At 38.9% G+C, this 23,682-nt stretch overlaps 2 protein-coding genes across 7 annotated transcripts in view; one reads left to right on the top strand and one right to left on the bottom strand.

The window, feature by feature from the left end:
* Positions 1-23,682, bottom strand: part of NSUN6 (NOP2/Sun RNA methyltransferase 6) — a 76,774-nt gene that overhangs the window by 49,979 nt on the left and 3,113 nt on the right. For 2 of the 6 annotated variants that reach the window (XM_045085018.1, XM_013058900.2), the window contains exons 1-4: positions 20,907-21,446; positions 18,227-18,382; positions 16,692-16,771; positions 1,599-1,708 (exon numbers count right to left, since the gene is read on the bottom strand). In XM_045085018.1, the coding sequence (XP_044940953.1) occupies positions 1,599-1,708; positions 16,692-16,771; positions 18,227-18,382; positions 20,907-20,981 (421 nt within the window). In that variant the 5' untranslated portion in view covers positions 20,982-21,446. Of the gene's footprint in view, positions 1-1,598; positions 1,709-16,691; positions 16,772-18,226; positions 18,383-20,906; positions 21,462-23,682 lie in introns of those variants that run through there. The other 4 variants (XM_045085017.1, XM_045085016.1, XM_013058901.2 and 1 more) reach the window with 4 other exon arrangements.
* LOC101674428 (glycerol kinase) lies at positions 8,062-10,126 on the top strand. Its single transcript, XM_045085015.1, has one exon. The coding sequence runs from the start codon at positions 8,107-8,109 to the stop codon at positions 9,766-9,768; it is 1,662 nt and encodes a 553-aa protein (XP_044940950.1). The 5' UTR covers positions 8,062-8,106; the 3' UTR covers positions 9,769-10,126.

Here is a 23,682-nt window from a genome sequence, read left to right as displayed (position 1 = left end):
ATTGGAACCCTTTGGCAAAGCAGAAAATGAAGGATATTTAATATTTAAATTGTTTTTTCCAAACCTAACATTCCCTAAACAATTTCATGTAAGTTTTGGTATCTTTGGCTCACTCCTCAAAGTTCTAAGTTTTCTTTAAAAAGATTCATCAAAAATGTACACTAAAATCCCTCAAAGAAATGTTTCTAAATCCCATAACCCTGTTGTTATTTCTCTGGTTTTCTATTATAGAAATTAAGGCAGAGATTTTAATGATAAGTACATTCATATATATGTCTATGTGTATGTATGTATATACATGAGTGTGTGTATACATAGGAACATGTACCTACGTGTGTGTGTATACATATATATATATATATATATATATATATGTATGTACATTACTCAGAACACCTTGAAACTACACAGCATATGGAGTTGATTCTTATGGCTGATTAAGTTTATGTTTTGTATCCATTTCATTAAATGATTTTCAGTAACCAATCCCACTGACTTTAATAATGGGAAACTCAATTCCACTTTCATGTTCTTAGACATAGCCTGTCATAAATTTGTCTAGCCCATTAACTTGGGAACAGTAGTGAGCAATCTGTCAACTAGGGCATTCGAAGGACTCTTCAAATCACATAGATCAAACGTCAATGAACTTTTCCTACAAAGGGCAAGTGAATTCCTTGGGCTTTGTGACCCACATAAGGTCTCTTGGCATATTCTTTGTATTTTTGTAAAACAATCTTTTCAAAATGGAAAACCCATTTTCAGCTGTGAGTCATGCAAAAACAGACATGGGCCAGACTTGACCAGTAGTTTAGCACAACCTAATATAGGTCAAATTGTTCGTTTCACAGATAAAATAACTTAAGTCCACAGACCGAATAACTTTTGAAAAGATCAAAACCCATGTGGCTTGACTTCAAGCCCAATAAATTAAGACTGAACCACAGTGACTAGCTTATTAAGCACATGTCATCAACTGAGTGAGTAAATTAAGAATACTGGCTTTTATTCCAATATTAAGATCCCAAGTTCTAAAGGTTATCCTCACAAATAACGGAAGTCTGAGGGCAATGGAGTTAAGACTACAAAATAAAATTTCACTGACATCTTACACTCTATTAATCAGTAATGATCCTATAAACATCATCTCACACACTCTTTTATGGAAAAAAAAATGGCAAAAAAACATATACAGATGCCCAATTTGTTAGACCATATCAGATAAATCTCTTTCTAGCTATCCCAAATGTAAAACTTGGAAAATATCTGATAAAAGTAAATTTGAAATGCATCTGAATGATAGTTTCATACGTTTTCCACTTGATAATGTATACAGATTTTAAAGAATCTTTTCTTGTACAGGGAGGCTGAAACACTGCACTTACTTTTTTTTTCTTTTCCTTTAAAGACCCTATTCATTTACTTGACAGACAGAAATCACAAGTAGGCAGACAGGCAGGCAGAGAGAGAGGAGGAAGCAGGCTCCCTGCTGAGCAGAGAGCCCGAAGCGGGGCTCAATCCCAGGACCCCGGGACCTCGACCTGAGCCGAAGGCAGAGGCTTTAACCCACTGAGCCACCCAGGCGCCCCTGCACTTACATTTTGAAGCTGACACAATTCCTGGAACATAGACGTGGGCTCCTCTTAACACTGCATTGCCACATTGTGCTCCAACAATTGCTTCACAATGTTGTTTTTTTATATTCTTCCTAGAGAAGTAAGATGAGCAATTTTGACAGAGTAATACACCTCCAACCCCCACTGAACTTTTTAATGTTTCAATCTAAACCCTAAATAACCCCTTTACTCCTGACTGTCCCAAGATCATGCCACGAATGAATAAATAAGAAAAAGAAGTTGAAAAAAAGGATAAATATAGAGGAAGTGGTTTAGAGAGGGGAATGGAGCACACTTGAGAAAAGAAAAAGTAGAGCTCTATCTGGTAGAAAGCAATAAAGTATCACCAAAAACTGCTTAATAATTCAAAGAGCACCAGTTTCCATGGTGGATTTAGAAGGGAAAAATAAGGTCCTTATCTTCAAAGACTGAAAGAGACAATATAAACATTTCTAAATGGTATATTGCTGCATGGTCAACTAGTCATTTTTTAAACCAGAGGATTTTATTCTTCCTTTACTGTCCAACTTTTTTGTTTTCCAATTTCTCACCTTCTATTCATTCCATTAGACCACTAACATCTGAGTATTACTTCTAATTCACAGAAAAGATGTTTTCAAAAGTCAGGGGATGCCTACGTGATCAGCCCTGAATAAAGACCTTAAGCACTGAGTCTCTTATGCATGTCCGTGCTGGCAATATTGCACGTGTTGTCACATCTCCTTGCTGCGACAAAGAAGTGAGTCCTCTCTTTCTTCCATGATCTCCAGATGGTCAAATCTCACAGAGCTTCTCGGTTTTATACCACTTGTTTCTCATGTTCTACCTGCTCATTCCCTATCTACTTCTTAAAGAGGTCCATTCCCCCAAGTTCCAAAACATGCTGCATCTCTTCTCACCTCGGATTCTACTCTCAGCGATCTCAGACTTTCAATAATCACTTACAAAAATGACCTATGTGTTCTCATGCTTGGCCCTTCTAGACTTTGAATTGGTATTTCTAATCACCCACTACCATGTGTATGTGTATGTAGGCTATGTGTATGTAGGTTTCTCGTGGTTACTTCCAACTCAGCAAGTCCTAAACAATGTTACCTTTCCCCTGACCCTCCATCTTTGGCACATCCCAAATCTTTCCATCGTTCCGTTGCCAATCTTGAACTAAGTGTTGTCATCTGCCTCGATAACCAAACTGGAAGCCTCAACGTCTTCCTAAATCCTCAAACGTAATACTTGCAGTGTTACCAAATCACACCACCCCTAATTCTCTGATAGGTCTTCCAGAACCAGCCTCCAACATCAGACATCTATCAGCTTCTAACTTGATCATTGAAATAACTTCTTGCCTTTTTTACCTTTAACGGTTTTCAGATCTTTATGTCTTTGGTGTTCTGCAGTTTCATTCTGAGGTAGACATGGAATTATTTTTACTTTTGGCTTTAGACTCATTATACTTTTTTTTTCTTAAGATTTTATTTATTTTCGAGGGCTGGGGAATAGGAGTATGAGTCAGTCCCAAGCAGACTCAGAGCTAAGCTTGAAGCCCGAACTGGGGCTTGATCCCATGACCTCATGACCGTGACCTAAGCTGAAAACAAGTCAGATGCTCAATCGACTGCACCAACCAGGTGCCCCCAGACTCACTGTACTTCTTAAATCAATTGTGGAAAATTCTTAGTCATTAAATTTCTGAATGCTGTCTCTCATTACTTCTATTCTCTACATTTGCAACCTATTAGAAATATGAAGTATCTTTCCATTCTGTTTTTTACTCGATTCAACTTCACATTTTTATTTGTCAATCTCTGCTGCATTCCAGATCATTTCCCATGGGTCTTCTACTTCAATAATTCTCCATCAGTTGGGTCTAAGGTACAATTTAACTCACTGAACAGATTTTTTATTTTAATGATGATATTCTTATTTCTAGACTTTTTTTCAATTCTATTCCTTTCCTCTTGGGATCTTTACACTTTAGATTCTGCTTCTGTTCTTAATCATTTTAAGAAATTTGATTTTAAAGTCTCTACTAGATAGCTCTAATCTGCTAAAGTTTGGGGGGAAATCTGATACTTCAATTTGTGGCTTATGCTCTCACTTATGGTGGTTTGAATCCTCATGTAGCTTTCAACCTCGTGTAGCCTGGATAGAATGTGTGCCTCTCGAAAGCAGTTTTGCCTGGCTTTTGCCAAGCACCTGAGGAACTGGCTTGGGATTAAGTTTTTAAATTAATTTCCCAGATTTTTGGTTTTAAGACCACTTAGGTAGCATGACTTTGAATTCCAAATCTTTATAAAGCATGGAACCATAGTTTCACATTCACAGATCTGTCTTCTTCAACCCAAACCGCAAGACAAGAGAGATGTAAGAGTGCCTGGGTGACTCCATTGGTTAAGCAGCTGCCTTCAGCTCAGGTCATGATCTCGGGGTCCTCAGATCAACTCTATATCAGGCTGCCTGCTCAGCAAGGAGTCTGCTTCTCCCTCTCCCTCTGTCCCCCTCTCTCCCTCTAATAGATAAGTAAACCTGTTTAAAAAGATGAGAGATCTAACTCCTTAATTATTGTCTTGCACTGACTTCTGGATATGTCTCACCTTATCTCCTATATTAAAAGGAAAACCTCTAAATGTAGAAGACCAACCACTTCCTCTCCCCCATCTCCCAAACCCCGAACATTCACTCACAGGCTTACTGTTCTGCTTTCAGTTACTCTTCATTCTAACCCCTGAATATCCACTTACATGGTCAATCACTCAGTTGTGCATTTTATTGCCTTATTTTTTATTTAGTATTCCTAGGTGTATGCAAGTAGAAACATTTTTAGATACCTAGGTTACCAAATTGTTGGAAATAAAACACTCTAAAATGATTTCCTAATTGGTTTCCAGTCTTATAATTTTTCTTTTAAACTTTTTTCACTGTAACCCATAGAAATGCACTTAATATCACAACTCAGGACATATGTGTGTATATATGTATACACATATATATTTATACACATATTTATATCAAACATTTTATGAAACACAATCCGTATATGCAGTACAATAGGATACCTTATGAAATATCCCATTTCTTTTTTAAAATGCTTTAAAAAAAAGGACATTAAATTGATTTTACAACCTTCTAATGGATCATGACCTCCATGTGATTGAAAAAAATAGCTTTATGCTACTATCAGTATTCTTTGGTTCCTATGTTCTAAGCAAAAAACTAAACATTCTTGGGGCACCTGGGTGGCTCAGTGGATTAAAGCCTCTGCCTTCTGCTCAGGTCATGAGCAGATCCCAGGTCCTGGTATCAAGCCCCGCATTGGGCTCTCTGCTCAGTGGGGAGACTGCTTCCTCCTCCCTCTCTCTGCCTGCCTCTCTGCCTACTTGTGATCTCTGTCTGTCAAATAAATAAGGTCTTTAAAAAAAAAAATAAAACTAAACATTCCTTAATTAAAAAAAAAGAAAATCTTTTACATTTCACAGCTGGCCTCTCCCAACTTCTTCAACCTCACCGTTTCACCACCCTCTCTGAAAAAGCAACTAAAGAGCCAAACTTGATCACTTTGACACGAGCCAACTTGTATTTTCGGGCGTCGGTACTTCTGCTTTCTCTCCACCTCCCATAACCTTGGCCATCTTACCCCACCAGCCTAATGCCTAAACACGATTCAAGGCTCAAATGAAATAATAACTACTCGAAAATCTTTACCAACTTCCTTTCACTCCATCCTTCCTATTCTGTGCTCTGATACTTTATTAATACCTTCACTGCAGCACTTTTAACAATCCTGATTCATACAAAGGTTTCCTGTTGTTAAACCAATCAACTGCATTTCATTCATCTTTGTAACACCCTTGGGTCTTAGACATAGCACCAATCCGAAAAATGTCTTGGGATATAGAACCTTGCAGTTTTAAGCAGAATGTTTTTATGGGAATAACCATTTCATGGAGATGACAGAAAGACGGGCTACAGAAAAAAAGAGTTAACATAGCAGTCCTGAATTACTGTCCTTTCTTTGGACAGCACTGTCCAAAGGTTGTCCCTGCATTGTATAAGACTGGTCCCTGGCTGCCATCTGGCAACTCAGATTTCAGAAGGATACCCACTATTCACTGATGAGAATAGCTCACTATGCTTAAATCATCTGTACAAATATTACGGTTACAGCCAACAATGACTTTCCTTCTGAGAGGCCAGAATGTGGGCATGTGCCAGGTGTGGAGTGCTTACATGACCAGATGCAAATAAAATCCTGGACGCGAGTTGCTAATGAATTTCCCTGGCTGGCAACATCTTACAGTTTGTCAAGCCTGTTCCTGAGGGAATTAAGTGTTTCCTGTGTGACTCCATCAGAAGAGAATTCTGTAAGCTTTCAACTGGTTCTCCCTGTACTTTTTCCCAGGTGCCCCCTCCCTTTGCTGATTCTGCTTCAGATTACTTCACTGTAATAAATTACAGTCACAAGTACTACTATATGCTGAATCCTATGAGTCGTCCTAGAGTCATCAAGCCAGGGAGTGGTCTTGGGGATCCCTCAACACTAGGACTAATTGTATAAAAACATAAGATCCCAAATATGCAAGTATCAAGGTATAATTCAGCTTTGCTAAAGGGGAAAGTTTGAGGCAGCATAGATAAAGGGAAATGTGAGTTGATGCAGGGCCATAACACATGCTAAAAGTTTAATTTTTTATTGCAATATTTATATATAAAGAAGTAAACATTAAAGAAAGAGGGCCTTCTGATAGTACAGTAATATAGATGGGAGGGAAAAATCATATGAAGGTAGTCAAATTAAGAAAAAAACTAGTAAAATAGCTTTAAAAAATGAGGTGTCTACAAATTAAAGAGTGGGATTATGAGAATGTCCCACTAAAATACATATAAAAATATAAACTTACCCATTTGGCGCTTTTTTTTTTTTTTTAAGATTTTATTTATTTGAGACAGAGTGTGAGAGAGAAAGCTCTCATTCGAGCACAAGCAGGGGGAGTGGAAGAAGCAGACTCCCCACTAAACAGGGAGCCTGACATGGGGCTCAATCCTGGGACCCTGGGTTCAGGACCTGAACCAAAGGCAGACACATAACCAACCAAGCCACCCAGGCGCCCCTCAATTTGGCATTTTACTGCACATATTGGCAACTCTACACCAATAGGAGATAATGATTATAATTTTAAGATGTTGTATATTATTGCATGCCAACAAATATTTCTTTTTCGGCAGGCCTGCCATCTGTACTTAATCAACCATTTTTGTGCAATTACTTGAACATTCTATTGCATTTACCGTATTATTTCATATACACAAACAGCAATTGAAATATTAAAGTGCTGATACTAGCAAGAATGATGAAAGATGGAAATCAAGCAGGCTCAGAGAGACGAATACAGCCTCATGTGGATCTCAAGAGAAATATGCTACTGGATTAGTTATTCATTGCAAAGGAAAAAAAGAAAATTTTCTGACCTGTTGAAAATATTTTGCTGAGATTTTTGTCAAAAAGGGAGGTACACTAATTAAAAAAAAATGTAGAGATCTTTAAAAATTATGAATTGAATGTTGACCTAAAAAATTCTACTAGTATAAACTCAGTCTTTAGAAAATGAGAAGAGAAGCCTGGCATTCAATTTTCTCCTAAGTTTCTCAAATAATGTTGACATTGATACTGTCAAATTCAACACTACAGCCTTCTGTTCAATCTCATGACATTACCAATGATAAAACCTGAAGCAATGTTAAAACAGATTTAATCAGCATATTAAGTATCATATTAAGTAAACTGAGGGAACCAGAATTTATGGTGAGAAATTACTTTTAAAATTATTAATTATCTACAAATACAGTTTCACCTCTATTCGGTATTTTAAATAATTATAGGATATTGAGTATACAGTAAAAGATCAGTAAAAGACAGAGTGTATTTCTTTTTCTCAAGTCTGTACAAAGGAAGAAAGAAACAACGATTTGAGAAGGGCATGCCATTTATAATAAAACTGACCAACACCTATATTTCCATTGAGGAGGAGTAACTGTCTGACACAGAAATTTGGATCAAACCTAGTTCCTCGACAGGGTATAAATGTCTCTGAAAAAAAAAATCTCACGGAGGCCTAATCAAATATCTATTACTTAGAACCTGGACCGGAGGGGGGGGGGGGGAGATTCAGGTTGAGAAATGAGAATCTGAGAAGTTCTTGTTAGTGTCCCGCTCACAGCAGACACACCTGAAAGAGGAACAGAGTCATCAGCACATCTGCGCCTTCCCTGACAAATCTGGATAAACTGCCCGAAAGTAGCTAAGGGAAGAAAAAGCGCAACCAAGTTTAGTGCCCCTCACCAGACTCAACTAAGCAGACGCTATCATTAAATCCCCATGCAAAAAAGTGCCGAGGTTCTGCCGCGCACGCAGCCTCGCCTTCTGGGCTCACCATCTGCCCCTCCCCCGCCCGCCGCCGTCACCGGGGAAACGGGCTGACCCGAAGCTGGTTTCATGGCAGCGGCGAAGAAAGCAGTTTTGGGGCCACTGGTGGGGGCAGTGGACCAGGGCACCAGCTCAACGCGCTTTTTTGTTTTCAATTCAAAAACAGCCGAACTACTTAGTCATCATCAAGTGGAAATAAAACAAGAGTTTCCAAGAGAAGGATGGGTGGAACAAGATCCTAAGGAAATTCTGCAGTCTGTCTACCAGTGTATAGAGAAAACATGTGAGAAACTTGGGCAGCTCAATGTTGATATTTCCAACATAAAAGCTATTGGTGTCAGTAACCAGAGGGAAACCACTGTAGTCTGGGACAAGTTAACCGGAGAGCCTCTCTACAATGCTGTGGTGTGGCTTGACCTAAGAACCCAGTTTACTGTTGAGACTCTTAGTAAAAGAATTCCAGGTAATAATAACTTTGTCAAGTCCAAGACAGGCCTTCCACTTAGCACTTACTTTAGTGCGGTGAAACTTCGTTGGCTCCTTGACAATGAGAGAAAAGTTCAAAGGGCTGTTGAAGAAAATAGAGCTCTTTTTGGGACCATTGATTCATGGCTTATTTGGAGTTTGACAGGAGGGGCCAATGGAGGTGTCCACTGTACGGATGTAACAAATGCAAGTAGGACAATGCTTTTCAACATTCACTCTCTGGAATGGGATAAAGAGCTCTGCGAATTTTTTGAAATTCCGATGAAGATTCTTCCAAATGTCCGGAGTTCTTCTGAGATCTATGGCCTAATGAAAGCTGGGGCCTTGGAAGGTGTGCCAATATCTGGGTGTTTGGGGGACCAGTCTGCTGCACTGGTGGGACAAATGTGCTTCCAGGATGGTCAAGCCAAAAATACATATGGAACAGGCTGTTTCTTACTATGTAATACAGGTCACAAATGTGTGTTTTCTGAGCATGGCCTTCTGACCACAGTGGCTTATAAGCTTGGCAGAGACAAACCAGTGTATTATGCCTTGGAAGGTTCTGTAGCTATAGCTGGTGCTGTTATTCGCTGGCTAAGAGACAATCTTGGAATTATAAAGACCTCAGAGGAAATCGAAAAACTTGCTAAAGAAGTAGGTACCTCTTACGGCTGCTACTTCGTCCCCGCGTTTTCGGGGTTGTACGCGCCTTACTGGGAGCCGAGTGCAAGAGGGATCATCTGTGGGCTTACTCAGTTCACCAATAAATGCCATATTGCTTTTGCTGCATTAGAAGCTGTTTGTTTCCAGACCCGGGAGATTTTGGATGCCATGAACCGCGACTGTGGAATTCCACTCAGTCATTTGCAGGTAGACGGAGGAATGACCAACAACAAAATTCTTATGCAGCTGCAGGCAGACATTCTGTATATCCCAGTAGTGAAGCCTTCAATGCCCGAAACAACTGCCCTCGGGGCGGCCATGGCGGCGGGGGCCGCGGAAGGAGTTGGCGTTTGGAGTCTCGAACCCGAAGATCTGTCAGCGGTCACAATGGAGCGGTTTGAACCACAAATCAATGCTGAAGAAAGTGAAATTCGTTACTCTACATGGAAGAAAGCTGTGATGAAGTCAGTGGGCTGGGTTACAACTCAGTCTTCAGAAAGTGGTGACCCTAGTATCTTCTATAGTCTACCCTTGGGCTTTTTTATAGTGAGTAGCATGGTAATGTTAATCGGAGCAAGGTACATCTCAGGTATCCCATAAATGACACCAACTCACGGATTCCAAAGATGCAAGCTCTTTGCCTAATGAGAGAATCCAGCGATTGTCTCTTAATGTGATGACTCTATTCATAGACTCTGATTTTATTTATAAGCCACTTGCTGCATGACCCTCCAAGTAGACCTGTGACTTGAAATAAAGAAAATGCAGCAGAAAGAATCCTATAGAAACATTTGGTGTGTTTTTTAACATCAGGAGTTAAGATTGGACCAGCCACCTTGGGGGCTGACCCCTCCTTTGCCATCGTGTCCTGCCCCATTCCCTCTGAGATCTAGGAAGAATACAGGTCCTTCATTTCATTGGAATCTTTCATCAAACACACTAAAACGCCAATGATGGTCTAGGATTTGGTTCTCTCCACTACACACACTTGACTAAGGGATGATTACTAACCAGCTAAAAATGAGTGGCTTTTTGTTCCGTTTCTTTTTAACAGACCCTAAAAGTCCTCTTTACTGCATATTAAGGAGGCCACAACATCTTCCCTGAATGTTTAAATGGACACCTCTATGGAATTCTTAAAATGCAAATTGAGTACTCTCATAGCTTAAGACATTTTCCAGAAAGGTATTTGCCAAAACTGAAATTCTTCAGAAACTTTACGTGGTCTCACTCATTCACTGAATTGCTGTCTGGATCTTCTAGGCAAGGACACTTTTTTCTCTCTTTTTTCATCTCTCCTTTGTATATTTTTCATTTTGTATGTATAACATACATGCCTATATATATTTTATACAGTGAGGGCAGTCCATTTATAAATCAAGAGTACATTTTACATGATCTCACTAATACACAGAATATCTGTTTGGATCTTACAGGGAAGAACACTTTTTTCTTTTCATCTCTCCTTTTCATATTTCTTACTTGTATGTCTAACATACATGCCTCTATATTTTATATACAGAGGGTAGCCCATTTATAAATTCAGAGCACATTGTATTCAGTAGGTTATAATGGGGCTGGTCTTAAGTGGACCACTGTGTGTATAAATATTTTGGGGAAATCACTGTATACATTTTTGGGCAACGGTTATACAAATTTAAAAGGAGAAACTTTTTCTTAAGAGAGCCAGCATTTAAAGTTTAAGTATATGTTCTTAGTAAAAGAAAATGTACTTCATCGTGACTTCAGCTATATTTCTTATACCTTTTTATTTAATTTTTTTTAGCTGGATACCTGTCTTTAAAAAAAAAAGGAAAAAACAAAACTGTGGAATACTATGGTAAATACTGTTTTCAAACAAGCACTAGTCCATATCAAGTTATCTTCCTTTGACATAATTTTAGAAATATTTGGGATTGTTTAGAGGGGATAGCAAAAAAGCCTAAACACTGAAGTAGAAGAAAACCTTGGGAATAAAGCCAATAATCTCTTTGTATCCAAATATGTTATTAGTTGCTCGTAAGCAAGTATAATTTCTCTTTGGGATCACAGAGCCTTATCTCCAGTTACTGTCCTAATACAACTGAAGAAAGGTTTGCAATTAGAAATGGCTTCCAAGGGCGCCTGGGTGGCTCAGTGGCGTAAAGCCTCTGCCTTCGTCTCAGGTCGTGGTCCCAGCGTCCTGGGATGGAGCCCTGCATTGGGCTCTCTGCTTAGCGGGGAGCCTGCTTCCTCCTCTCTCTCTGCCTGCTTCTCTGCCTACTTGTGATCTCTGTCTGTCAAATAAATAAAATCTTAAAAAAAAAAAAAAAAAGAAACGGCTTCCAGTGAAATAAAGAATTTCTCAAAATAGTATTACATGTTATAAAAACCTACCTAATCTAGCATCTTAATGTCAATTTTTTAAAATCCTAAAATTAATTTGCTTACTACAAATAAAATACTATCTCCTAATATTTTCTTCAACCAGTGCTGAAAATGGGGAAATATTTATATATTAGTATAAAAGGTCTTGTTTTGTTTGGTGTTAATGGTGGCTTGCATTTGCAGTTGATTATGCTGTTTCTAAATTATTCAATCTACTTGGGTCTTATTGCTGCAGCTGCCACTTGAGTGACAAAAATATTATAGAAAGGTACTGTGAAATTATTACTTTGTGATGAGGGTACTTTTAAACATAATTATGTTTCTACAAAATCAGTTAGTTGTAAATAATTGTTAAATCACTGTTCAGATAATTTTAAGATTCCATTAATTTTCTATAAATTGAAATATTTATAAATGTTTGAAACTGTGCATATTGGTATTTAATGATGAAATGACTTAAAATAAATTGACCCTCATTCTTAAAAAAAAAAAAAACAAAAAAGTGCTGAGAGCTGGAACCCTTCACAGAGAACCTCGGTCTTTATCAGCTGTGCTCACCAGGACTAGAACCGTGCCACTAGGGAAAACTCCGTGAAACCATTTTTTAAAAACACATCTGTTTAGCTGTATAGGGATAGAGTTCACACCATTCTGTATCATTTTTGAGCAAACTGCATACTCGAAGAAGCTATATGAATTCAAGTGTTTCCCTCCAGTGAGTTAGAGAAGCAGAAAGGATTCATTCAACTCAGGACCTAGACATATATAGTAGCAAAATGAAACAAAAACAAAAACCCAAAGAAAAAAAATTTCGAATGGGTCATTATATTTTCAAAAACAAACCAAAAGGAATAACTCAAAATGGAATCTAAGAAAAACTAGATAAAATAGTAGTGAACTGGGGGCGCCTGGGTGGCTCAGTGGGTTAAAGCCTCTGCCTTTGGCTCAGATCATGATCCCAGAGTCCTGGGATCGAGCCCCGCATCGGGCTCTCTGCTTAGTGGGGAGTCTACTTCCTCCTCTCTCTATGCCTGCTTCTCTGCCTGCTTGTGATCTCTGTCTGTCAAATAAATAAATAAAATCTTAAAAAAAAAAAAAGTAGTGAACTGGAAAATAAACAGTAAGAAAGTCTCGGAAATAAGAGAGAACACAATAGGCTTGAGACTGCTATTTTTAGAAAGGTCTGCTTGAAAGATCAACCCTTGGCAGGCATCTGCAACTGTGACTGGAAAACCGTTCCCAGGACTAACTGAAAACCTTCTGTAATGATAAGAGTGGATTATTGTTCCTAAATATTTGTACAAGCAATGTGCTTTGTTCTGAACACCTGTTCTCCTTTCCAGAGGCTGAAATTTTGGTATATGCAGGGCAGTGGGTGCCAACATGACCAGCACCCGATAAAACACTTGCTACTGAGTCTCTAATAAGCTTCCCTCCTAGACATCTATTCAACTCTTGTCAAAACTCATTGCTAGAGGAATTATGCATGTCCTAGTAACTCCATTGGACAAAGGTCTCTTGGAAGCTTGTGCCTGGCTTCCTCCAGGCTTTGCCCCATATACCCTTCCCTTTGCAGTTTTTTGTGTCCTTTATTGTAATAAATCTTCACCATGAGCACAACTACATGATGAGTCCTGTGGGTCCTTCTTGCCAATCACCAAACCTGGGGGCTATCTTGGGGTGCCCCAACACAGGGGGTATCTGCAATGGAAATCCAACCTATAGCCCTAGTGGGGTTTTTAAAAATATTTTTATTTATTCATTTGCAAGATAGAGGGCGCACATGAGCAAGCACATGAGCACAGGTGAAGGGAGAAGGAGAAACAGACTGTCCAAACAGCAGGGAATCCTCCAGGGGGTTCATGGGGCTTGATCCCACACATGAGCTGGAAACACTTAACTGACTGAGCCACCCAGGCGCCCCCTAGTGTTCTTATACAGAATAGAGAAAAATATGATACTGAAAGACTCCTAACTAAAGAGTTACACTGTTTCATTAAAAAATAAGAAAGAATGGCACAAAACAAACTAAGGGTGCTGGGGGGAGAGGAGGTATGGAAGGGTGGTTGCATTATGGATACGGGGGAGGGTATGTGCTATGGTGAGTGCTGTGAAATGTGTATGTCTGATGATTCACAGACCTGTACCCCTGAGGCAAATAACACATTGTATGTTAATAAAAATAATTAAAAAACTAAGAAAGAATGGTAAAAAAAAAAAAAAAAAAAATCAAGCTATCAAGTTTCTAAAGTTTTGGAGAAACTTTAGTTTAGTGATAGAAAACCTGTAGATCTCCAAGCAAAAACTAAGATACTGTTCGCTGGGGCCTCTGATTTTTTTCACAGCAACACTTGATGACATAACATTCCAAAAGCAATGTCTACAAAGGGAATTATATTCCCTTAGCAATGTCTGCTAAGGGAAATAATATAGGACCTGAAAGTACTATAATCAGCCAATCTATTGTTTAAATATAAAGGCAACAGGCAATTCTGAAGCAAGAGTGTAAATACTTTGGAAATGAGAATACTTACTTTGGAGACGGGAAACAGGTGTTGCAGACCTGATAAATGACTAAGGTCACCAACCAAGAGTAATCAAGACAAAGAACTCAGGAATGAACTGTTAGGACTAAAAGTAAGCACAGCATTCATTTGAATTGTGCTTCTAGAATAACAATGTTATAAGCCTGTGCAATGCTTAAAGAACACAGTAAATAAAAATTGGCTGGTGGATGTTTTAGGGGATAAAATTTAAGTGTAAGATTTTTAAAAAACTAAGTATAAGAACTTCCTCATTTTTCATAATGAAAAGGAATATAATAATAATAATATGGATAATGAGTTTTAAAAACAAAAAAGAACTGATTTGCTCCTTTTAGAAGTGAATAGTAGGTATGCAAATCTATAATCCTAAATGATTTTTGAACTTTTCTGTCATAACCCATCATTTATGTCTTATAATTCACTTTTTTTTTTTTTAGATTTTATTTATTTATTTGACAGATGGAGATCACAAGTAGGCAGAGAGGCAGGCAGAGAGAGGAGGAAGCAGGCTCCCTGCCGAGCAGAGAACCCAAGTCAGGGCTTGATCCCAAGACCCTGGGATCATGACCTGAGCCGAAGGCAGAGGCTCTAACCCGCTGAGCCACCCAGGTGCCCCTAATTCACTAACGTTCTAATGAGTGTCTAGATCACTACAAAGAATAGGATGAAAGGGTACTAAGTTCAGAAAATAAAGTTAAATCATCTAAATACTTCAAAAGAACTAGCATGGCCAGTATTAGTGAGAATGAAAGATTGATACTCTCTCATATACTGCTAAAAACATTAAATGGTAACTTTATAGAAGGCACTATATCTCAAACTAAAATATGCACAGACCAATGAACCAATGATTCTATGCTGTACCAGTTTATCCTGTAGACCTGCTTACACAAATTTACAAAGAAACATCCTTAGAATATTTACTGTTGGTAATAATGAAAAACAGGAAAAAAATAAATGCCTATCTATATTACAGGGATGAATAAATGTTTTAAAAGTATGCACATATTAAAAAGAATGAAATAGGGCCAACTGGGTGGCTCAGTTGATTAAGTGTCTGCCTTCGGCTCAGGTCATGATCCCAGGCTTCTGGCACGGAGCCCAGAGTCCGGCTCCCACTATGGAAAGTCTGCTTCTGCTTCTCCTCTGCCCCACAACCCATTCATGTGCTATCTCACAAATAAATAAAATATTTAAAAAAATAAATAAAGGGGCACCTGAGTGGGTCAAGGCTCTGCCTTCGGCTCAGGTCATGATCTCAGGGTCCTGAGGTCTGCTGAGCAGAGAGCCTGCTTCCCCCTCTCTCTCTCTGCCTGCCTCTCTGCCTACTTGTGATCTCTCCCTGTGTCAAATAAATAAAATCTTTAAAAAACATAAAAATAAAATAAATAAATAAATAAAATTTTAAAAATGAAATGAGTTCTATTAGGGAGAATTATGGACTTCTTTCTACCTTGATTGGGATAGGTCTTGTACACAGCTGTACAAATGTGGAGAAATTCAGCAAACAGTACACTTCATTAAAATCTCTTCATTTCACTGTCTACACAGTTTATCTTAAAAAACAGAATAAGGAACTCACAAAATCTTTTTTTAATTGCCAAAGGAATACATGCTTATAGTAAAAATAACACAGAAATGTTACAAATGAAAATCTCTTACCCCTTCTCTCCCAATCCGAACTCTTCAGAGTTAACCACTCAAAATTAACCTCTATTAATAGCTGGGTATATTAAAGCCTTTGGACCTTTTCCTGTATATAAGTAAATATACATAAATGTGTAGTTGTTTTTTGTAATTGCAAAAAAAAAGTGTAATTATCCCATACATAACAATCTCTTTTTGATACTTAATTGTGACTATCTTCTCTTACCGGTACATGTAACTCTTCCTTATTAAAGTCCATATTCCACTGCACGATAAACCATAATTTACTGAACCACGGCTTTACTGACCACTAAATTACTTTCAAGCTTTAACAAAATGAACATTTTTCTATTTTCTATTTTATTTCTATTTAATATCTTTCTTAGGGGTATAAAAAATTAAATCATAATTAGGGATTTAAAAATATTCCTTGGAAGTTGAACTCCCATTACTCCCATTAAAATATGAAAGCCCCCCCACCCCCCATTTTCAAACATATGCCTTCCAAATACATAAATGAGAACAATGCCTGTTCTACTCATAGAGCATACATAGTAAATCAAAGTAACTGTGAATTACCGAATAAAATTTTACAAACACATTAACTAGGAAAGCAGGAAAAATGTTATATATTTTAGTGGCAGCTCAAAAAAAGTTTTAAATTAGCCTTGGAACCTCTTAATACATATAAGTAAACAAATGAAGTTTCTTACTAAGTAGGAGGAAAAGTCACCAATCACTGCACCAAATGGACTAAAAGGCATTACTTTCAAGGTATCTGGACCCATTCCTACTCTTTTATAATATCTTCTAAGACAGAATACGAAGTTGCATTTATGAATTTATGAACTGTCTATATGAAATTGCTAATAATAGAGAAATTTAGTATCACCAAACAGTAAGAAAAAAAACCTATGACAAATTTTTAGAAAAATTTCATTTGAAAATAAAATAATTACAAACCTAGGTCCAATAACAGGAATAAGTAAGACATCCTGAAGGTCTGGATGTTGAAGAATAGGAACATTTAATCCATTAAACTGCTGTTAAAAATAAACAAACAGAATTATGGATCCATCAATATAATTGACAGATTTCAATTTACAGTTCTTTTCATTGTCATTACCTAGCAGAGCATGAAGCTTGGTTTAGGATATTCTTACTTTATACCACATAACACTATAAAAGACAAAGACTTCAAAACAATTATGTTTTCTCTGTGTTTTATTCTGAAGTATCTCGATTTCTTTATAAGGTTCAATTTTGTTTATAATTTGGCTTTATAAAGACAACCCATGTTTACCTTAGGTGACTTATTTTGAAAACATATAACCAATACAGAATTACACATCGTACTCTTATTTTATTTTTTTAAGATTTTATTTATTTGACACAGAGAGAGAGATCACGAGTAGGCAGAGAGGCAGGCAGAGAGAAAGGAGGAAGCAGGCTCCCTGCTGAGCAGAGAGCCTGATGTGGGGCTCGATCCTAGGACACCGAGACCATGACCTGAGCCAAGACAGAGGCTTAACCTTACACTGAGCCACCCAGGCGCCCTCATCGTACTCTTTTAAGGAAACATTCTGAATAGGACATTAAGGTTTGAGATTATTAAATACTATTTATTAAACACCACCAATACTGAATGCCATGTCAGTTTTGCTAAGGGAAATAATGCTTTTTGGCAAAAGTTCAGGATTTTCAGTATCCTCTATCATACTTGGTCTTTAAACTGGAAATGGGTGGGTGCATGACCAGGAGTGTGGGTGTCAAGGCCAGCTCACACAGTCTCAGGAGAACCAACTATGTGCATGTCTGTCCAATTTCAAGGTCACACTGGTAACTTGAAATTGACAGCAGTGGGAGTATTTACACCACTGAAATCAGCAAATGCTACAAAGGGTTGTTTTTCTCAGAAAGTGGGCTTTTCAATATGTACCAGAACACTACTATTGCAGAAGAAAATAACAGGGCACTGCACTCATCAAAATAAAGAGCAGAATAGTGGAAGGGATATCAAGAATACTACAGTCTTAGGGGAGCTACATGCAAGTATTTCAGAACAAGTCTTGGCCATGAACTTTAAATCGTGAATTTTCACATACTATATGAAAGAATAGTAACAATAATAGGTATTTCCACTGCCCTGTGGCATCCGTATACTACCTAGAAAAACTCTCAAAAATCAATTTATTTCCAAGTTGATGAGAGAAAAAATTTGTATTTTAGCAATCTATATTTCTACCATATCAAGAACTCTCCTGACTTTTGCTTCTTCCAGGCAAAGGAGATTTCAGACCAACCTTACTTAACAGATGGCTACTAAGAAATCTGAAATGTAGGGGTGCCTAGGTGGCCCAGTCAGTTAAGCGTCCACTCAGGTCATGGTCCTGGAGTCCTGGGATCGGGCTCCATGTTGGAGAACAACACTCTACAACATTCCACAAGACTGTAGAAATGCAATTATGGATATAATGACATAGAAAATTTGTGCATACCTTCTGAAGTTCATCAAACAACAGATCTTTCACATGTTGCACTGAGGCTAGATGTGTATTTACTCTTACTGTTGTGAATGACGGAGGATGTGACAAGCGATTTAACAGAGTTTCAAATTTCCTTTCTGCTTCTTGTTTTCCAAAAGCAGATACAACCTGAAAAGAGGAAAACAACACGTTAATGTTTCAATGTCACTATAAGAATTAACTAAAAATATTAAGTACATTATGCATACCCGACTAATGAAACATCTTTCAGCAATTATGCAGTTCCATTTCATTTTGCTACTTTAGTTGCATGTTAGTTAACACTAACCGAATGTAATACTTCACAGGGTTTTGGGGTTTAATAGTGGTAATAAACACCTAACAAAATGCCCAACATAAAGGTCTTTGAAAAAACTGCCTCAACTTCAAAGCATTATTAACATTTTGAACATATTAATGTCTGCTATGCTTATTCATATAAATTCATGATTTTATTCTATTTATAATATACCAAATATTATATCGTTCTGTAGAGCTATTTACTTGCTGGCCTCATACCTAGAACAAATTCATTAGCAGCCTTTGAAAACACCAGTATTTGAATATTGATACTGATACTGATATTGATACTGTCATCTAAAGGTCATCCACACCAGCTTTCGAATATGGTATTTTTAAATGTAATAAATACCACCCAAAAAGACAGGTAGCAAAGATAACCTGTCAGAAATGGAGGTTTAAAGATAAAAACAAAAACCAAGTCCCCCTGTGATTAACTGAAGCTTTGGGAGACACGTATTTTCCCATTTTTGTCATCTTTAACTGTACTCTGCTTCACAGCATCATCTTAAACTACCTGCCAGAGTACTCATCCACCAGCCTCAAAGTATTAGTACTTTCTCAAGTTTAGTTTGTTTTTATTAAAACTGAATATAACTTTACTTCCAATACTTATACAAAGGAATGTTTTTTTTCTTTTCTTTTTCTTTTTTTTTTTTTTTAAGATTTTATTTGACAGAGATCACAAGCAGACAGAAAGGCAGGCAGAGAGAGAGAGGGGGAAGCAGGCTCCCTGCCGAACAGAGAGCCCGATGCGGGGCTCGATCCCAGGACCTTGGGATCATGACCGGAGTCAAAGGCAGAGGCTTTAACCCACTGAGCCACCCAGGCGCCCAGGAATGGTTTTTTCTAAAATCATTTACAGTTAGCGGGCTTGAGACAGAGATGGTGTCAAAGACAGACATTTGGATCTTCTATAATACAATATTTACCATTTTTAAAATAGTAAAGAAAAACTGCTGAATGCCTCTATTTCTCTTAATATGCTCCTTATATTTTTAGTTCTTTGAAGTCAAGAGAAGGTATTTTCTCTTTCCATACTCTCTAATCCCTTAATCTAATCTTTGGAAATAAAATGCAGAAATCAAATCTAAGAAGTCATTGCTTCAGTAGTATCTTCATACACGAATCACATTTAAGTCTTAGATTTTACTCTGAATAAGAAAAGCAAAAATTTAGAAGATACAAAGTTGCCTAGAGGCACAAAGTAAAATGCAAAGTGCACAAGCCTGACAATCAAAGACAACATTCACTGAGGACTTCTGTGCTAGCTACTGCTCCCACTACATGGAATGAATATTTGTTGAGGACTAATGTGCCAGAACAATACCAGCTGCATTCACTTATGGTTAATATTTTAAAATAACCTTGTAAGGTAAATATTTTTAACATCCTCAGTTTCCACAGAAAAGGATATCAAGGTTAAACGGTATGAAATAATTTACTCAGGGGCGCCTGGGTGGCCCAGTGGGTTAAGCCTCTGCCTTCGGCTCGGGTCATGATCCCAGGGTCCTGGGATCGAGCCCCACATCGGGCTCTCTGCTCAGCGGGGAGCCTGCTTCCTCCTCTCTCTCTGCCTGCCTTTCTGTCTGCTTGTGATCTCTCTCTCTCTGTCAAATAAATAAATAAAATTAAAAAAAAAAAAGAAATAATTTACTCAAAGCACAGGGGCACCCATCAAGGACCTGGGATGCCAAATCTGTATTTTTTTCACTGTATCTGAGCTCTTCAGCTTCAGATTTCAGCCCTATTACTTGATGGCGGTGTCAATCTGGGTCAGCTGCAGGACTCTCGGACCCTCAGCTCTCTCACCTATTAAAATGCAGAAGAAATCTCTTACCCCCCCCAAAAAAAAGAAATTGCTAATATTAAGATGTAAAAGTCTGCATGCAAATCAGCCAGCACAACTAGTGGCATTTAAGAGGCATTGACACATTATCTCTTTCACCTGAGAACCACAGCAAGCGCTATAAGAACACGGGTGTATCTTCTCCACTGGACTTAAATTCTCGAGAACAGGAATCTTTTCCCCTCATTCTTGTAACCCCTTCAGTGCCACGCCTACTGACACGCACATAACCGCTCTCTTCCCTTCCCTTCTGTTCACATTCGTTAAGTGTTGAAACGTAGACCTCATTCACCTCCTATCTCGAAAGCATTAAATGCCCGCAAGAAGGTACTGGCAGTTTTTACATTCCAAAAAGAGTAACAAGAAACAACCGTGTAAAGATTAGGTCTCGCTTTAGGGTTTTTTGGTTTTGTTTTTTTGTTTGTTTTGTTTTTGTTTTTCCTATTTTCCCAGCGTGTGTAAACATGGAATTTTTGCAAGCATCATAAAACAGGTTTGACCTACCTCCTTATTCACAAAACCCTCTTTCAGATACTTTTCAACCTCATGTCTCAACGATATTTTAGGGAACACGGACATTTTCCCTATTGTTTTGTCCTCCAAGAAAAATGTGGGAAAACGGTGACTTTTCTCTTTCCGGATTAACAGTGAGCAGCGTCTTGGCAATGGGTAACCACCCACAGGCGCCGGGACCACCAGCTGGCCGGGAGAACTGCGCCGCTCTTTCCAAGTTCAACTCGGGATTGCGGAGGTACATCCACGCTTTCTCCGGCATTGCCCGTTTAGAGCGGCTTCCTCGCCTCCACCATCGCCGTCTCTGGTGCTTCTTGAGACACGCTCACGGAAATCGCTGTGAGGTCATGTCCCCCGTGCGGCAGAGAATACACAGGTTTAAAAAAAAAAAAAAGGAAAAAATGACAATCAAATCCGTTATGAACTGGCCTGGAAAACAGACTGACTTCAGACTTCTGTTCACTCACGTTCAGGGTTCAGACCTCATTTCAAAACCGCGCCCCCAATTTCCCGGCCGAAAGCCGCTTCCGGCTTGCGTCACTTCCGGCGACGCGTCCCACCCTCCCCGGTTCCCCAATCCGCAACCGCGAACCGCCGTACATCTGGTAGGCGGAGTTCCCGAGGTCCGCTGGCTGCAACTCCACGTGCGCGTGGTTTGCCGGACCTCTGAGTGGGGGAGGGAGGCCGCATGGGTGATCTGGCTGATTTAGCGCCTGGGGTGGGTTCCGGGAGAAAGAAGGAAAGGGTGTGGGTAAAATTGAGGTGGCTTGGGGCGCCTGGGTGGCTCAGTGGGTTAAGCCGCTGCCTTCGCTCGGGTCATGATCTCAGGGTCCTGGGATCGAGTCCTGCATCGGGCTCTCTGCTCAGCGGGGAGCCTGCTTCCTCCTCTCTCTCTCTCTCTGCCTGCCTCTCTGCCTACTTGTGATCTCTCTCTGTCAAATAAATAAATAAAATTAAAAAAAAAATTGAGGTGGCTTGAGTAAACTGGAGGACTAGTTAGTTCACCTGCCTGTTGACCTCCTATGTTAGAAGGAAGCCAGAGTTTATTTGAACGTAAAGCCACCCTTTGCTTCAGACACCTGGCCCTCGGTGGCAACTCATCTGACTTCAGCTGTGAATGATCGCCGTTATTTAAATTTCTGAAAGCTGGGTTAATGGTGTGTTCATACCCATTAATGATCAGTTAAAACTTAAAAAAAAAAAAAAAAAACCCGCATATGTAAAATTAGTTGAATGAGGCTAAGGGTTACCTTTATTATAGTTGAGTTGCACTTTAAGGCTCGGAGATGCTTACCCTAATTTATGTATTACAGATGAAGGTAAAGATTCAAAAGAAGATGCATAATGAAATTCAGACATTTTATGATTGAATACGAAACTAAAAATAATTGTCTCTTTGTCCTAGGTTTTTGTTTTTGCAGCTCACCGTGTTAACTGTAGGAAACGGTTTTTTCTAAATCTCACACAGAGGTGTTTAAAAAGTTCAGTTACTTTGTATGATAAGCTGACGAGGTTCTGTATAAAATATTTTAACTTACAGCCACAAAACAACCCTGTAATGTGGTTATATCCCTTTTATGAAAGAGTGAAAAGGCTCCCACAGCTGAAATAAGTCTGTAGCCTCACAGAAAGAAAATAAAGACCACAGCCACCTGCCTTCTAAGTACCAACTCTTTTCACTATGCCATGCTTCTCCAGTAAGTTGATGGGATGCTTCTGTGGCAAAATCATTAAAAGTGATCATCAGGAAGATGTCAAGGGGCCTCTGGATGGGTAGGCTGGTAAGCCTCCGACTCATGGTTTCCACTAAGGTGCTCATCTCACCGTCCAGGTTGAGGTCTGCATTAGAGTCTCTCAGCCCAGAGTCTCCTTAAGACTCCCTTTCCCTCTCCCCCTGCTTCTCCCCACTGTGTGCATGCTTTCTCCCACTCTACAATAAATAAATCTAAAAAACAAACAAACAAACAAAACCGTAATTACAAAAATACCTAGATCAGGCATTTCCAAAAGAATTTTTTTTTAAGATTTTATTTGACAGACAGAGATCACAAGTAGGCAGAGAGACAGGCAGAGAGAGAGGAAAAGAAGCAGGCTTGCAGCTGAGCAAAGAGCCCATTGCAGGGCTCAATCCCAGGACTCTGGGATCATGACCTGAACGGAAGGCAGAGGCTTTAACCCACTGAGCCACCCAGGTGCCCCTCCAAAGGAATTTTTGCAGCCTCAGCATTTTGCCCATGGCACCAATAATGGTTGGAATCTGTATTTAGGAGAAAAGGGAGAAGGAACAAGTTGGACTACATTGTAAATTCCATGAGGGTAGACTTCATCTCATCACTGCATACCCATTGCCTTAACATGTAATAGGCACTTAACTATTAAATGACTAGGTGAACAGATATATGGGTATCTATGTGAACTAGAGAAAGTTCTGATAAAGCATGTATATGCTGGAAATGAGTTCACTAATTAAGCACACATGAAGAGTGCTGAGCACAATTAGCCTATTCTTGTCTAGACGCTATTGCAGTGACAGTTAATGTCGATGAAGAGACCTCTTGGTGTTCCAGGGTTGGGTTCAAGAAAAGTGTATTACAAATCTGAAGTTGGCGTAGTGCAAACTGTCCAAACAAAGGAAGATTTCTATAGGAATACACCCATATAAGGGTCATTTAGGTTGTATATTCTCAGTGGAGCCATATGGCCCCCAATGTGGTGGAGCAAAAAAATCTTAGATATAATCTTAAATCTCAGTTTATGGTGCTCCAAA

The sequence above is a fragment of the Mustela putorius genome, unplaced genomic scaffold (assembly GCF_011764305.1).
Source record: "Mustela putorius furo isolate JIRA1106 unplaced genomic scaffold, ASM1176430v1.1 tig00000827_pilon_pilon_pilon, whole genome shotgun sequence".
Classification (NCBI taxonomy): domain Eukaryota; kingdom Metazoa; phylum Chordata; class Mammalia; order Carnivora; family Mustelidae; genus Mustela; species Mustela putorius.
This window is presented reverse-complemented; position numbering and strand designations above follow the sequence as displayed.

Bases quoted from the DNA above. Each gene is read 5' to 3' on its own strand.
- LOC101674428 (XM_045085015.1), top strand. From the start codon at position 8,107: ATGGCAGCGGCGAAGAAAGCAGTTTTGGGGCCACTGGTGGGGGCAGTG.